Genomic DNA, 13,455 nt, shown 5'->3' with positions numbered 1-13,455 from the left:
CCTTCAAACCATGTCCCTAAGGGGCAAGGGCCTGTCTACTCTGCTGCCGTTACCTGCTGTCTCAAGACTCTAAAACCTAATGATACTTACTACTGCTGTGACAAGTCCATTTCCTGGACGTTATATCCTTCAAACCATGTCCCTAAGGGGCAAGGGCCTGTCTACTCTGCTGCCGTTACCTGCTGTCTCAAGACTCTAAAACCTAATGATACTTACTACTGCTGTGACAAGTCCATTTCCTGGACTTTATATCCTTCAACACAGGTCCCTAAGGGGCAAGGGCCTGTCTACTCTGCTGCCGTTACCTGCTGTCTCAAGACTCATAAACCTAATGATACTTACTACTGCTGTGACAAGTCCATTTCCTGGACGTTATATCCTTCAAACCATGTCCCTAAGGGGCAAGGGCCTGTCTACTCTGCTGCCGTTACCTGCTGTCTCAAGACTCTAAAACCTAATGATACTTACTACTGCTGTGACAAGTCCATTTCCTGGACGTTATATCCTTCAAACCATGTCCCTAAGGGGCAAGGGCCTGTCTACTCTGCTGCCGTTACCTGCTGTCTCAAGACTCTAAAACCTAATGATACTTACTACTGCTGTGACAAGTCCATTTCCTGGACTTTATATCCTTCAACACAGGTCCCTAAGGGGCAAGGGCCTGTCTACTCTGCTGCCGTTACCTGCTGTCTCAAGACTCATAAACCTAATGATACTTACTACTGCTGTGACAAGTCCATTTCCTGGACGTTATATCCTTCAAACCATGTCCCTAAGGGGCAAGGGCCTGTCTACTCTGCTGCCGTTACCTGCTGTCTCAAGACTCTAAAACCTAATGATACTTACTACTGCTGTGACAAGTCCATTTCCTGGACGTTATATCCTTCAAACCATGTCCCTAAGGGGCAAGGGCCTGTCTACTCTGCTGCCGTTACCTGCTGTCTCAAGACTCTAAAACCTAATGATACTTACTACTGCTGTGACAAGTCCATTTCCTGGACTTTATATCCTTCAACACAGGTCCCTAAGGGGCAAGGGCCTGTCTACTCTGCTGCCGTTACCTGCTGTCTCAAGACTCTAAGACCTAATGATACTTACTACTGCTGTGACAAGTCCATTTCCTGGACGTTATATCCTTCAAACCATGTCTCTAAAGGGCAAGGGCCTGTCTACTCTCTGCTGCCGTTACCTGCTGTCTCAAGACTCTAAAACCTAATGATACTTACTACTGCTGTGACAAGTCCATTTCCTGGACGTTATATCCTTCAAACCATGTCTCTAAAGGGCAAGGGCCTGTCTACTCTGCTGCCGTTACCTGCTGTCTCAAGACTCTAAGACCTAATGATACTTACTACTGCTGTGACAAGTCCATTTCCTGGACGTTATATCCTTCAAACCATGTCTCTAAAGGGCAAGGGCCTGTCTACTCTCTGCTGCCGTTACCTGCTGTCTCAAGACTCTAAAACCTAATGATACTTACTACTGCTGTGACAAGTCCATTTCCTGGACTTTATATCCTTCAACACAGGTCCCTAAGGGGCAAGGGCCTGTCTACTCTGCTGCCGTTACCTGCTGTCTCAAGACTCATAAACCTAATGATACTTACTACTGCTGTGACAAGTCCATTTCCTGGACTTTATATCCTTCTACACAGGTCCCTAAGGGGCAAGGGCCTGTCTACTCTGCTGCCGTTACCTGCTGTCTCAAGACTCTAAGACCTAATGATACTTACTACTGCTGTGACAAGTCCATTTCCTGGACGTTATATCCTTCAAACCATGTCCCTAAGGGGCAAGGGCCTGTCTACTCTGCTGCCAATTACCTGTTGTGTCAAATATTATGATACTTACTTTACTTCTGCTGCTGCGACCCGTCAACTACCGGACATGATATCCTTCAACCAAGGTCTTGAGTGTGTGAGGACCTGTGTCTACTCTGCTGCCAATTACCTGTTGTGTCTAACCTTGTGATACTTACTTTGCTTCTGATGCTGCGACCAGTCAACTACCGGACATGATATCCCTCAACCAAGGTCTCTAGTGTGCGAGGACCTGTGTGTACTCTGCTGCCAATTACCTTTTGTGTCAAACCTTATGAGACGTACTTCTGCTGCTGAGCCTGTGACAATTCAACTACCGGACGTTGTGGTGCCTACAACAGACAAAAAAGTAATGCCAGGCAGGCAAGAGCCTAATGGTTGTCATCACCAGCCAGTTAGATATGCATTGTGCAATACATACAATACAACAAAGACCAGGTTTTTTAAAAAACTTTTATTGCAATTTGCAATAAGTTTTGTCAATTTTTTTTAAAAAAGGTACAAAACAAGAAACACAGGAAAACATAAAACTTTCCTTTCTTACAACAGAAAGAGTTTGCGAGAATTGTAGTTGGACGAGACAGGAAACTTCTGATGTCTACTACTCCATCAACATAACAGTGCATTGTCTATCAACTGGGAGGGGTGACCAGGACACAGGACAGTTGGCACTGTGTAACATAGTCCCTGGGCCAGATTTCTCAAAGCATTACCGACAGTTTATTCTTCTAAAACTGTTCTAGCCAGTTGAAGAATAGTTCTGCATGATAGTAAGAAAATTCGCAAAGCCTATGTAATAGCGACAGTTTAGCGTGGATTTCTAGAGCTACACTACAGTTAAAAAGACTCTGAAGAGAAAAAAAAATATATGATATAATGAATTTGTAGTGTACTATGAATAATTACTGGAAGATTTGCAGAAAAGAAAATATTCCCTTTTTTTAGGTATATAGTTGTATTTATAACATTGGATCATTATACACTATGTTCAGATTACACATCACTCAGCATTCAGAATTCTTCTTTCCGAGCAGTCTGTGAACTACTGACCTCGCCTCTGGCAGAGAAATATTAAATAGTTCAATAACATTTCAGATAATAAAAGTCATAAAACAGCCCATTCCACGACTCTGAAAGCCGTAGAGATTAATGGCTTCTTTGCATAGAGATAACAACTGGAGTTTATTAACACTTCTTGTACTGGAAACAATTAGACTGATGTATCTGATCTTAACGTTTTATTTCTTAGCTGTACTACACATACAAATCATAATAGCATAATTTTTTTTCGCTTCAGTGTCTCTATTTGAAGGGGCAGTTTATTGATAATTACTATTTACATTAATCACATATCTGTTATTTTATATGGAGAGCTTATCTTTCTCCATCGACCTTGGCGTCAATTCACCAGAGGTTAACAACCTAAATATCTCTTGGGAGGTAATTAACCTCCTGTGATATCTCCAAGTAGCAATTATCCAGAAGTATAGGGGAAATTATCGATCGAGAGAAATGCAAGAGATAAATGTGAGATAAGTATGAGATAAATAAGTGATAGTTAGTAGTTAGTTTTTCCCCAAATCACATTTCACCAGGGAAGAAACGGTGTGTGGTCATTCGTAATTTTTACATCTCTTAACCCCCTGAATTAACCTGGAGATATCGTGGTTTTCACACAGCAGCTGCTGCTGTGGAAGATGGAGCCTTTTGAGCTTACTCTGTTAGGCCTGATGCACACCAAAAACCGCTAGTATATTCGCAAAATGCTAGCAGATTTTGAAACGCTTTTTCTAGTTTTTCTGTAGCGTTTCAGCTAGCATTTTTCAGTTCTGTGAAGCGTTTTTGGTGTAGTAGATTTTCTGTATTGTTACAGTAAAGCTGTTACTGAACAGCTACTGTAACAAAAACCGCCTGACAAACCGCTGTGAAGTGCAGGTTTTCAGAGCGGTTTGCGTTTTTCCTATACTTAACATTGAGTCAGAAACGCCTCCGCAATCCTAAATCTGCAGCAGCCCGGGAGTATGCGTTTATGCAAAACGCCTCCCACGCGTATCCGCAGCCGCAAGCGGATCGCAAAAAATGCAGCCGAACCGCTCTGGTGTGCACTAGGCCTTAGAGCTTGCTTCTATTATGAGGATACGAAGGCGCAGGAGGAGGGTCTGTTTAATCGCCCCTCGTATTTTTCGTGTGAGAACAGTTCGTGATAATTTTACTGAGACAGAGGTGGTTAAGACGTTCAGAATCACTCGTGAATGATATGATTGATGATGTGATCCGGCAGTATAAGGCGGGAATACTCTGGTCATGTAGTGGTTAAACTCTGCCTCCTACCCACAATGCTTCACTTTCATGCTTACAGAGCGGAGAAGTAACCCATGTAAATCATTAATACCGATTATTACCTAAATCTCTGCTTTCTCACACTTTCCTCATGCATATCTCTCCATTATCCCCTGCTATCGAACACTTTTCTCTCTGTCCTCTCACACTGGTGAATTGACTCCAGAGTGTTAAAATACCTCATGAGATAATCTACCTACCTTTTTTCTCTTAGTAAATCCTCTCTGGTGAATTGACGCCCTTGTGTTAAAAAAAAGTAGATGCTATCACTTAGTTTTGCTTTGGCCGATGGCTCATTAGCATAGTATGCGACGACAGGCTTCAGCCTGCTTATAGGCTAGCAGACACTCCAGCTGATTTATAAGGCTGTCTCATACACCACAGAGAGCTGGGCTGTGTCATGCGCCGGACGGACTTCTCTGATAGCAGACACTCAAGCTGATAACGCTAACTCACTCACTACAGAGAGCTGCGGTTCTCTGTAACTAGATAAGTAAATAAACAAACATGCTTTTTCATAAGTACATAATTAGCCGACTGCTTTATCTATTCAATTAACTGGTTACAGAGAACTCAGAACAGCAGCTGTCTGTAGTGTGTGAGTCAGCGTTATAATAAATCAGCTGGAGTGTCTGCTATAAGCAGGCTGAAGCCCGTCGTCGTACAGTATGCTAATGAGCCAGCTCAGCTCGCTGCCAAAGCAAAAATAAGTGATAGCAACTATTTTTTTTAACACAAGGTCTATGGAGAAAGATATGCTCTCCATATGAAGTAACTGATATGTGATTCATTTAAATAATAAAAATCAATAAACTGAACATTTAAGAAATGTGCAAATCCATTCCTTTAATGTTGCCGAAAAGTGCTCATTAGCAGTTCTACAGATAGTGTAGGCTAGATGTGATTTGTGAAGGGCTCCTCCCCTCTCAGTCAGAGTTTGCTGACAGCAGGTGTGTTGGTAGCCTTAGCCACAGCAATTTTCCACACACATTGCACTGCCTGAGAGACCTTCCTATCTCCTTCTATTCCTTACAGTTTAAGAAGGAATCTTCATTATCTAGTGATTTTTTTCGGCTGTCTGAGACAGTTCTGCAAGGATTTTTAAAAATAAAACTAATATTTTGTTTAAAACGCTCTTGATAAATCTGGCCCCCTGTCACCTCAACAAAAGGTTGGCTGCCAACATCAAATCAACCATTTGCCTGCTCTTTTAAAACAGGGTGGGTAAGAGATTAGAGTGCACCTGTCTGTAATGTAATCTCAGTACAAATACAGCTGCTCTGTGAGGGCCTCAGAGGTTGTCTTAAGAGAATATTTGGATCAACACTAACAGCACTGTGAAGTAAAAAGAACACACAAGACAGGTCAGGGATCAAGTTATAGAAAAACGTAAAGCTGGTTTAGGCTACAAAAACATTTCCAAAGCCTTGAACATCCCACAGAGCACTGTTCAAGCAATCATTCAGAAATGGAAGGAGTATGGCACAACTGTAAACCTACTAAGACAAGGCCGTCCACCTAAACTCACAGGCCAAACAAGGAGAGCGCTGATCAGAAATGCAGTCAAGAGGCCCATGGTGACTCTGGACGAGCTGCAGAGATCTACAGCTCAGGTGGGAGACTGTCCATAGGACAACTATTAGTCATGCACTGCACAAAGTTGGCCTTTATGGTATAGTGGCAAGAAGAAAGCCATTGTTAACAGAAAAGCATAAGAAGTCCAGTTTGCAGTTTGACACAAGCCATGTTGGGGGACACGGTAAACATGTGGAACAAGGTGCTCTGGTCAGAGGAGACCAAAATGGAACTTTTGGTCCAAAATGCAAAACGCTATGTGTGGCAGAAAACTAACAGTGCACATCACTCTGACCACACCATCCCCACTGTCAAATATGGTGGTGGCAGCATCATGCTCTGGGGGTGCTTCTCTTCAGCAGGGACAGAGAAGCTGGTCAGAGTTGATGGGAAGATGGATGGTGCCAAATACAGGGCAAACTTGGAAGAAAACCTCTTGGACTCTGCAAAAGACTTGAGACTGGGGCGGAGGTTCACCTTTCAGCAGGACAATGACCCTAAACATAAAGGCAGGGCAACAATGGAATGGTTTCAAACAAAACATAACTATGTATTAGAAAGGCCCATCCAAAGTCCAGATCTAAATCCAATGTAGAATCAGTGGCAAGATCTGAAAAAAGCTGTTCACACACGCTGTCCATCTAATCTGACTCCGGAGGACTCCAGGAGGACCCGCCTTACATCCTCCTTTTCCCGGCAACCTGGGCAAAATACTCATGGAGCCGTTCTCCCTCCTCCCTGCAGGCCAGAATCCTCTGCCGTTGGTCCTCAATCTGTGCCTCCAGCTGTTGTTGCAGTTGCTCTATCTGCTGCTGAAAAGCAGCTTGTAGCTGCTGGAGGCGCGCTTCATATTCCACCCGCTGCTGCTGTACTTGTTGCTCAAGGGCAGCAACACGGGCGGTTACTTCAGAAGCTGTAAAAAACAAGATGTACAAAATTACAAAATTACACTATACATGGACATTGTACAATAACGTTTAATAAAAGTCAAACCAGTACAGTGTGGTACCGTATTAGCCATAAAAACAAGGAGTTTTGAAACAGGATGATAGCATTTATTGGCTGTTTTTGAGAAAAATAACATGAGATTTTTCTAATTATAAAAAGGCTTCCTTGTACTTTTCCCTGACCAACACTGAAAACACGGCTTACAAACATTGACATTCACTGTATTAATGGGTGGCTTAAAGTCAGAAATGAGATTTAAAAAAGAGACAAAGTACATACATTGGATCATATCTGTACAACATGGTTAAAACCAGGACTCTTGTTTACAACTTCTCTTGCTGGTACAATGGCTTTTCAATATTACAATATTCTTTTTATTTTATTTTTAATTTTTCAATTCAATTTTTCTGTTATATGCTTGCGTTTGATGGTGTTTACTGTTTACTGTCACTATGCATTATTTTTTACTTGCATTTGCTGGTTTGAAATGCCAGAATGCTCTTTAGTTTAAAATTAATGTGGCATATGACTACTAGCCCAGTTAGTATTTCAACTTGGAATTTCCAATAGTTACCCATCATCATCACCAGAGTGTACTTTACGTTACATGAAGGGAACTGTTTAACTTATCAATTTAGCCCAGAGGCCAGGAAAAGTGTTCTGAGTAACAGTTAAGACATGTAAAAATACATTAATGTTTGCCGAAAAATTATTCAACTCTGTATGTCAGTGTACATAAAGTGTGGTTTTCATTTTTAGTCAGGAACCAGTCCGCCGAAGGCATTTTAAAATCCGAAAGCTCACTGTTTACTCATGTCTAAGTTTGACAATGAATGGTATCATCCAGATTCAAAAACAAAACTCCTGGTTTTACCTAAAGTAAAGAAAGAGTAATGAAATATGACTGCCAAAAGTAGTGCCTTGCAATCCACCCAAAAAAATCAAACATGTATTAGAACTTGTTGTGGCTACAATGGATGTGAAATACCTTTATACTACCATTCCACACATGCATAGTACTGCAGCTTGTCAACATTTCTTCAAGTGATATGTTGCCCCATTATGTACATTTATTTATGGCCAAATTTGAATGAAGCTTCCTTTGAAGTTGTGAAATTAAAGCATGTCCTTACATTATATTTACAGATGATACACTAGTTTTACTATGGACATAATCACTGGCCGGAAGAAGTGTTCTAATTTGGAGGCAGGGTGATGTAGTGGTGGTTGGTGTGTTAGTGCTCTTGCTTTTCAACGATTCCAATCCCTTCAACATCGGGATGTAGTTCTTAAAGGGGGGACAGGCAAAAATGGCGCACAGCGCCAATAGTGTCAGAATGGCGCTGCATTACAACGATATTTAACGTTTTATATGTTCAATTTTTTTAGCAGGGATCGTGCTGGAGAGGCAGCGGGCTGGCAGCGGGGTCGGGCTGGAGAGGCAGCGGGCAGTAGGGGGTCGGGCTGGAGAAGCAGCGGGCAGTGGGCTGGCAGCGGTGTCAGGGTGGAGAGGCAGCGGGCTGGCAGCGGGGGTCGGGCTGAAGAGGCAGCGGGGTGGAGGGAGGATTACGCAGCATGTGTATATTGTGTATACATTACCTTGTCCCGGCCGGCGATCGTTCCTTCACTTCATAGCTTGCACGAGTTCTGCATCCAGCCAATCACCATGCGGAAACTGAAGCCGCATGGTGATTGGCTGGATGCAGAACTCGTGCAAGCTATGAAGTGAAGGAGCGATCGCCGGCCGGGACAAGGTAATGTATACACAATATACACATGCTGCGTAATCCTCCCTCCACCCCGCTGCCTCTTCAGCCCGACCCCCGCTGCCAGCCCGCTGCCTCTCCACCCTGACACCGCTGCCAGCCCACTGCCCGCTGCCTCTCCAGCCCGACCCCCGCTGCCAGCCCGACCCCCTCTGCTAGTTCCCTGCATTTTTCAATGGCGCACCATTCTGCTGTTTTATAAAACGCTATTTACCGTTTTAATGTATTTACATTAAAACGGTAAATAGCGTTTTATAATCGGCAGAACGGTGCGCCATTATTTCCTCCGCGCCATTTTTTACTGTATGCCTTAAAGGACCACGAGCGCAAAAAACAGTAGGCATTGAAAATCTGACATAACCGACAGATTTTGGGACAATCCATCTCCTCATAGGGTATTTCAAGGGTTTGCTTTGTTTTCAACTGCATTTCCTGAACAATAACATCTGATTAACTGAAAAATTAGCAAGAAACCAGCCGGCCACACTAATCACTTGAACAGTCCACTGTATTATGTCAGTGACATTTTGCAAATGTTCAGGAAATGCTGTTGCAAACAAAGAAATCCCTGAGAATCCCCCTTAAAAACATGGACTGGCCCAAAACCTGTCATCTGTCCCATTTTAACTGCCAACTTTGTTCAAGATAGTGGTCCTTTAAGTTTTTACTTCTGTCAGAAGCTATGCTCCTGGGAGCAAAGAGACCATCTTCCCAATACACAACTATCCAGGCTCTCTTGCTGGCATGGGAACACTTTATCAAATTCCCGCCTAAGTCGTCCCTGACTCATAGTCCTACCATCTCTTTAAATGCCCTTAAAATCCTCAGCCCCCATTTGAACCTATCCGCATGGGATAAAGTTAAAATCACCTCACTAAACCAACTGTCACAAGGCTCTCAGCTTAAAACATTTGAGGAATTACATAAAGAATTCCAATTACCATTCAACCAACTCTTTACCTACCATAGGATATATAGCCTGATCAAAAATAACACAATTAATATACCCCAGCTCAATAGTCATATCCTAATCCTAACAGCCATTAACAATAAAGGCCCCCCCCCCCACACACACATTTTGGCCGGATGTATCTCCACTTGGTATACGTCGATACTAGAAGTGAGTGATGCCTCACTGAAAAGATATGCTTTAGCCTGGTCCAATGACCTACAATCTAACATAACTGACCAGCATGTGCTCAGTCAGGACCACTTCTAAAAGCCTAAAACTCTCAAAGAACAACTCCCACTGTGAACTTTCACGTAAAGTTATTTTCAGGTGGTATCTGACCCCCAGAAGAATGGCCTCGTTCTCAGAGGATAACTCCCCCAACTGCTGGCATTGTAAGAACTCAGTGGGGACTCTACTCCACATGCTATGGGAGTGCCCTAATATTGCTCAGTTTTGGGACCATGTGGAACTCTTAGGGCTGGTTCAGATGGACGTTTGGAGGCGTTGCGTTCGTTGGCGTCGCGTTCAGCAGCGTTCGTGTGCGTTTGTATGCGGTCGCGTTTTTTCTTCCCCTAGGGGGACATTAGCCGTCGCGGTTAACCTCCCCTGGAAGCTACATGTAGCTTCCAGGGGCTCCTTGAACGCCAGGGAAAATCGGGACCCAAACGCCGCGTTTGTGTAAACGTGCTTGAAAGCTTGGTACAAACGCTCCCATTCACTTGAATGGGAGCGTTTAGCACCAAGCCCTGAACGCTGGCTGTAAACGCTCTGCAAACGTCCGTCTGAACCAGCCCTTAATTAATAGCTTTTTCCTTCCCTACTTACGTACGTCTATCAGCTAAATTAGCTTTACTCTTAGTAGGGCTAGAGGAGATCCCACTAAATTTGCAGCCCCAGGTTATGCATATCATTCTGTCGGCACTCTCCCAGATAACTAGCAATTGGAAATCGGCCGACTACCTATCTATTACCCAACTAATCTCCCTAGTAAACAGCAACCTGAATATGGAATATAAAATTAGACTAAGATCCTCAGTGGACCATAAGATCTTCACCCTTCCTAGTACCTGGTTGGAATACACTAACTAGAATCTCACTTCCAATATAGCTCCTGGTATACTATACACTATAAGTTAAGTAGGTAGTGTTACTTATGGTAGACTAGTCAGACCTCGTCCGTCCTTCCCACAGGTGTTGTACTTTATACTCACTACAGCGACGAGCATTATGTAGACACTCTAGCACTGAAACAGGATCCCTGTAACCCTGTATCAAGGGCTAACCTTCGGGCCACTGAATTGATACAGTACATTGATGTCCGAGCCCTGGGGGTTACCTATTATGGGTCAAGTTAAAACTCCCAGGCTGGACTAAGCGCATAGGAGTGCTTCATGTATTACCTCCCTCTGTTCTTCATGGGAATAAGACAGACCAGGGGTGTTATTCATAGAATAGTTTGCAAGTGTATTTGAATGTATGATGAATATTATGCAGTCAGCTGTTTTCATTACTATGGAACTCTGTATTTGAAATGTAATAAAAAATTATGATGAAGAAAATTATTTTTACTTCGGTCTGTATTGTTTTCCTCCTAGCACTCATTCTTCCGCCCACATCCAAAACATCTACAACTAGTATACTTGGCTTCCCCCTGAATAGACCCTAGAGTACAATACGATACATACACTACACAATGGCTCCAAATCAATAAGCTGCATCAAACACTTATTAATGTATTTTGTTCTACAACAATAAATTTCACTTACACTCAGCTGTTTCAATGGCACCACTTTCTGGCCTGCCGGAGGAAAGTTGCCGTGGCCGGCGTCTGCGCAATCGCACAGAGATAGAGGCTAAGATAAAAAGAAGACATGGTATCATTCACCTTTTTTTTTTTTTTTTTGGGACTGTAAAAAAAAAAAAAAATTATATTCTGTACAAAAAAAACATTATGTACTAATCTCCTAAGAGACGTAGCACTGTCATCTGATTAATGTTGCAACTTTGTTAAAAAAATACTTACATGCCACAGATCGGCTCCGGGAGCGCCTTCGCCCACGCTGCCGGCAGCGCCTTCGCCCACGCTGCCGGCTGCTACGGGGCCTTTGGCTGGTGCTGGGTCCAGCCTCATCATCAGCAGGGGGGGAGGCAGCAGCAGGATCCTCCTGAGTGGGGTCCACAATATTGCGGGAAGAGGGAGGAGCAGAGGCGGAACGGGCCCGCCTGCGTGCCTGAGACCGATCCACTAAAAAAGAATGTGAGATTGTTTTTAAAATTGTGAGTTACATACCCAATAGGAGAGACAATTTGTTAGACATGAAAATCGTAAGGATTTCCAAGGTTGAAAACACGTACACATCACGCTACATATATGAAAAACACATTATTTACTTACATTCCCGAAGCTGGTCTTTAATTCTCCTCACCGCACATGGTGTCTTCGACTTGAAGTCGCTCCACATGGTCTGGATCTTCTTGACCGACCATGTGCGGTGGTATCGGGTCTCAAGGTCCCGCTGTAGCTGGTCCAGAATAGCCCTCTTCTCCTCCCTCTTCCTCTTATCGTAGGCCCCTCGTAACATTGTCTGAAAAAAAAAAAACAACAACAAAATTAATGATCCGCTAAAAGTAACCTTTACAATACCTACATCGCTTGCTATTGTACTAACATATGATAAGACTGATGAAAAGTCAATTTAATGTTCAATTGACTTATCATCAGCAGTCTTATCAACTCCTTGAACAATAGAAGTAGATTTTCAGTAAGTTAATCGAAATCAAAGTTATGAGAGCCTAAAGGCCAGTACAAACGCTACACGGGAGGCAACGACGGGTCTGTAGTCACCTCCCGCTGGTCAGATTTTCCGTGGACAGTCCGACGTGTCTACAGGCTGTCGGCTGACTGATAAGGCTCTTTCTGAGGTTCTGAGCAATCCGCCCGGCGGCCTTTACAGACCGCTGTTGAGTGTTGACTTGAGTGTGTGTATGGGGCGTACAGTTGTGTAGTCTGAACATTAAGCCCTTCAATTGCAAAGCTTCATGGTACTATTAAAGTAGCTACAGATGCAGCATGCATTACACAGTCAAGCAAAATAAATTGAAAGTCATGGATTAATACAGTGAAGAAAAAAATAAATAAACTTACTTTAATAATCAAATTCTTTTCCCGCTTCCGCAGGCGTGCAGCGGAGGCAGCAGAGGCTGACGTCCTGCTCCTCCCACCATCACCATCACCACCACCACTCCCACCGGCTTCAGCAGCATCTGCCATGTTCGTACAACTCTATGAATAATAACATTGCAAAATATCAAATATATTTTTTCACATACGAGAAATTATTTATGATCAAAACATGTATAATTGCAATGAGTTTGCTGTTTTGAGGCAAACACAGCGACATAGCGTTCTATACTCTGTACAATGACTATTGTGTAAATGGCTATCTAGTTACAAATCATCTGATTAATAGTAATACGGAAGTGGATATCTAATACTTTCATATACTTCTGAAGTGCTAGAAATTCCTGATGTACTTGCTAGGGAGCAGTAATGAATAAGAAAATTACCATTTTGGCGGAAGACAGCGCTGCTTCCGCCTCTGGGAACACGGAGAGAGCGTTGGTGTCATCTGGAGCTGGCAGCGTGCGGCGTTCTGGATTGTCCACGCTGCATAGGAGGAGCGTGGACAATCTAGGGCACATCTGCTACCAATCAGACTGCACTTTGTGGCCACATCTGCGACCAATCAGACTGCACTTTGTGGGCACAGCTGCGACCAATCTGACTGCACTTTGTGGGCACAGCTGCGACCAATTAGAATGCACTTAGTGGGCACATCTGCGACCAATCCGACTGCACTTTGAGGGCACATCTGCGACCAATCAGACTGCACTTTGTGGACACATCTGCGACCAATCAGACTGCACTTTGTGGACACATCTGCAACCAATCAAACTGCACTTTGAGGGCACAGCTGCGACCAATCTGACTGCACTTTGTGGACACTTCTGCGAACAATAAGACTGCAATTTGTGGCCACATCTGCGACCAATCA

The 13,455-nt window shown here is 43.5% G+C and overlaps 2 protein-coding genes across 2 annotated transcripts in view; one reads left to right on the top strand and one right to left on the bottom strand.

Annotated features, from left to right (window-relative positions):
- Positions 1-13,455, top strand: part of LOC137532788 (adhesion G-protein coupled receptor D1-like) — an 853,822-nt gene that overhangs the window by 554,075 nt on the left and 286,292 nt on the right. The gene's annotated exons all lie outside the window — the stretch shown is intronic.
- On the bottom strand, positions 5,007-12,817 carry LOC137524005 (probable ATP-dependent RNA helicase DDX46). Its single transcript, XM_068243457.1, has 5 exons — positions 12,546-12,817; positions 11,796-11,985; positions 11,424-11,645; positions 11,167-11,253; positions 5,007-6,647 (listed from the first exon to the last, which is right to left on the bottom strand). Exons 1-5 carry the CDS (start codon positions 12,669-12,671, stop codon positions 6,412-6,414), a joined length of 861 nt encoding a protein of 286 aa, XP_068099558.1. The 5' UTR covers positions 12,672-12,817; the 3' UTR covers positions 5,007-6,411.

Source organism: Hyperolius riggenbachi, chromosome 1 (assembly GCF_040937935.1).
Source record: "Hyperolius riggenbachi isolate aHypRig1 chromosome 1, aHypRig1.pri, whole genome shotgun sequence".
Taxonomy (NCBI): domain Eukaryota; kingdom Metazoa; phylum Chordata; class Amphibia; order Anura; family Hyperoliidae; genus Hyperolius; species Hyperolius riggenbachi.
This window is presented reverse-complemented; position numbering and strand designations above follow the sequence as displayed.

What these genes read in the sequence shown, in the direction of transcription:
- LOC137524005 (XM_068243457.1), bottom strand. Translation starts at nt 12,671, where the DNA reads ATGGCAGATGCTGCTGAAGCCGGTGGGAGTGGTGGTGGTGATGGTGAT. An exon ending in TAAAGACCAGCTTCGGGAAT is followed by an intron (nt 11,646 to 11,795) that starts GTAAGTAAATAA and finishes ATTCTTTTTTAG; the next exon opens with TGGATCGGTCTCAGGCACGC. An exon ending in CCGGAGCCGATCTGTGGCAT is followed by an intron (nt 11,254 to 11,423) that starts GTAAGTATTTTT and finishes TTTTTATCTTAG; the next exon opens with CCTCTATCTCTGTGCGATTG.